At 53.0% G+C, this 2,706-nt stretch overlaps 1 protein-coding gene across 1 annotated transcript in view; it reads left to right on the plus strand.

The window, feature by feature from the left end:
* Trim14 (tripartite motif containing 14) overlaps positions 1-2,706 on the plus strand; it is a 30,666-nt gene that overhangs the window by 20,417 nt on the left and 7,543 nt on the right. The window contains exon 4 of the mRNA XM_028770226.1: positions 240-402. Within this exon, the coding sequence (XP_028626059.1) occupies positions 240-402 (163 nt within the window). The remainder of the gene's footprint in view (positions 1-239; positions 403-2,706) is intronic.

The following is a 2,706-nucleotide window of genomic DNA, read 5'->3' on the forward strand; positions in this document are numbered from 1 at the left end:
AAACCCTGTCTCAAAAAAAAAAAAAAAAAAAAAAAAGAAGAAAAAGAAGAAGCATGAGAGGAAGGGGTACTAACAGCTCCAGTTGCACAGTCTCCCCAGGGCTCTTCTCTGTGACACAGCTCCTCCAGCTGTCCACGGTGGCCAGGCAGAGTAGGTCCTGACCTCCTTGGGTATGCAATAGAAGCTAGATGCAGCTTGCAGTCCCTGGAGCCATTTTGACCCTGTGCCCGTCCACACAGGCATACATAGCCACCAAGCCAGAAATGGGACAGCAGATGAGTCCCTCGGAGCTGAGCCACCCTGTGCCCCTGTCCTTGGAGCCCGTCAAGAACTTCTTTAAGGAGTTTGTGGAAGCCATCAGGAACACATTGCAGGCACCAATGGACACGCGCCTCAAGGAAAGTGAGTTGCTTGAGACCAACTCTGAGTCCCTGCTCCCTGTGTTATGGACCTGACAAAAGCCACTTAAGGAAGGAAGGGGTTATTTTGGCTCACGGGTACAGCCTGTCGTGGTGGGGATTCATGGCGGCCGGAGGGTGCGGCCACTGGTCCCACCACATCTGCGGGCAGGAAGCAGAAGGAGATGGTTCTGGTGCTCGGCTCACAGTTGCCTTTCTACCCAGTCTGGGACCCCCACCTCTGGCACGGTATCTCCTACACTTAGGATAAGTTATCCCAGTCTAGAAACTCTCTTGAAGATCTTCCCAGAGACTTGTTTCATGCAAACTTAAATCCCAAGTTGACAATCAAATCCAGCATACCCCACTAACACCTTACTCAGAGAAACAGAAATAGCTGACAACTTAAGGCACAAGATGCTCCTGGCTTAGTGTCCAACCTACCCCCACCCCCATGACTTGAAAATGGAACCCACTCGGGGCCTCAAGCATGAAGCAAGCAGATTCTCTGCCCCTGGGGCCCATCCCCAACTCTCTTTATTTTGAGAGCTTCTCTGTTAGGTTGCTCAGGCTGGTCTTGACCTTTCATCCCACCCAACTCAGTCTCCTAAGTAGATTACAGGTGTGTGCCACCATGCCCCATTCCAATTCATGCCATATCCATCTCTCTCTCTCTCTCTCTCTCTCTCTCTCTCTCTCTTACACACACACACACCTACCTCCAGGGACCAGTCCCAGCATCCCTGCAGGTGGCTGACACAGGCTGCACACTAGGAGCTTTTTTAGTCACTGGCTCACTCCCCTCCTTGTCACTTGACCTCTGCCCTACGCAGAGGCCCTTCCAGGTCCTCCTCTGGTGGCCTGCCTAGGGCTTTATGAGATGGACACAAGAGCCCCTCCTCAAGCACAGTCAATGCCTAGAGGGCAATACCCATTTGGGGTCCAGCTCTGAAAGTACTCACAAAGCCTGAGGCAAACCAGGTCCTTAGAGGTCCCCCAGATCCTTTCATCTGCCCTCAGCTATGGTAGCAATTCAATCTGGCAGAACACTGGCTGCATGCCTGTTCTGAACCACCATTTCCGGTGCTCACAGCCCTGTGAGGGGAAGACAGACGCCATGTGTTTTGGGCCACAGGAACTGCTGTGGGGTAAAATAAAGCCAGACAGAGATGAAGAGCCATTTCATAGCTGACACTGAGGAAGCCTCTCTGAGAAAGTCCCAAGGCAAACCAGAGTGTCATTCTGTAGGCCCTGGAGACCTGATGGCAGGAAGCACAGTGCTAGGGGGTCAGGGGGAGCACCAGCTCATCCATGGTGTGAAGTCACCATGGGAGCACACAGCTGTGAAGTCATCCTGCCGCCTTTTCCGGTGCACCTGGTTTCCTGGGGCCCCGTTTCTGAATCTGTATAGTGGAGACCCTGCTTGGGAGCCTGCTGTCCAGGGTCAGGCACGATCAGCTCCATCTAAGTGTTCACTGCTCACAGTGTTGCTGTGATCCCTGGAGGAACGTGCTCTAGGCACGAGGAAAAACAAATGCAGAGGTCCTGAGGGGACTGGAGAGTGAGCTGGGCTTGCTGAAGGGACTGTAAAAGGGTTAGCTCACAGGACCAGGCAGGAGGCGAGGAAAATGAGGAGAGCCGGGGTGGGGGACCAGGCGTGTCTTGGTTTGCTTTCTACTGCTGCGACAAACCCTATGACCAAAGGCAGCCAGGGGACAAGATTTATTTCGCATTACAGCTAACAGGCCATCACAGGGTGGGGGTGGGGGGACGACAAGGCAGGAACTCAAGGCAGGAACGGAAGCAAAGGCTGAGCTGCTTATTGCCTTGTTCCCCGTGGCTTACACACCCAGGCTTACCTGACCAGGGATAGCACCACCCACAGTGGGCTGGGTGCTCCCACATAAATGTTAATCAAGAAAATGTCCTCCAGTGCCAGCATGGGCATGCTGGCACACACTTTCAATCCCAGCACTCGGTGTGGTGAGTGGAGCAGAGGCAGGAGGATCTCTGTGAGTTTGAGGCTAGCCTGGTCTACATAGCAAGTTACAGGGCAGCCAGGGCTACAAAGAAAGACACTGTCTCAATCCCTTCCCTCCAAACAAAGCCAGGTAGCGGTAGTGCCTTTAATTCCACCTTTCAGGGAACAGAGGCAGGAGGATATCTGAGTTCAAGACCAGTCTTGTTTACAGAGTGAGTTCCAGGACAGCCAGGGCTATACAGAGAAACCCTGTCTCAAAGAACAAAAACAAAAAAAGAAAGAAAGAGAGAGAGAGAGAGAGGGAGGGAGAGAGAGAGAGGGAGAGAG

Source organism: Grammomys surdaster, unplaced genomic scaffold (assembly GCF_004785775.1).
Source record: "Grammomys surdaster isolate TR1022 unplaced genomic scaffold, NIH_TR_1.0 199, whole genome shotgun sequence".
NCBI classification, from domain to species: Eukaryota; Metazoa; Chordata; class Mammalia; order Rodentia; family Muridae; genus Grammomys; species Grammomys surdaster.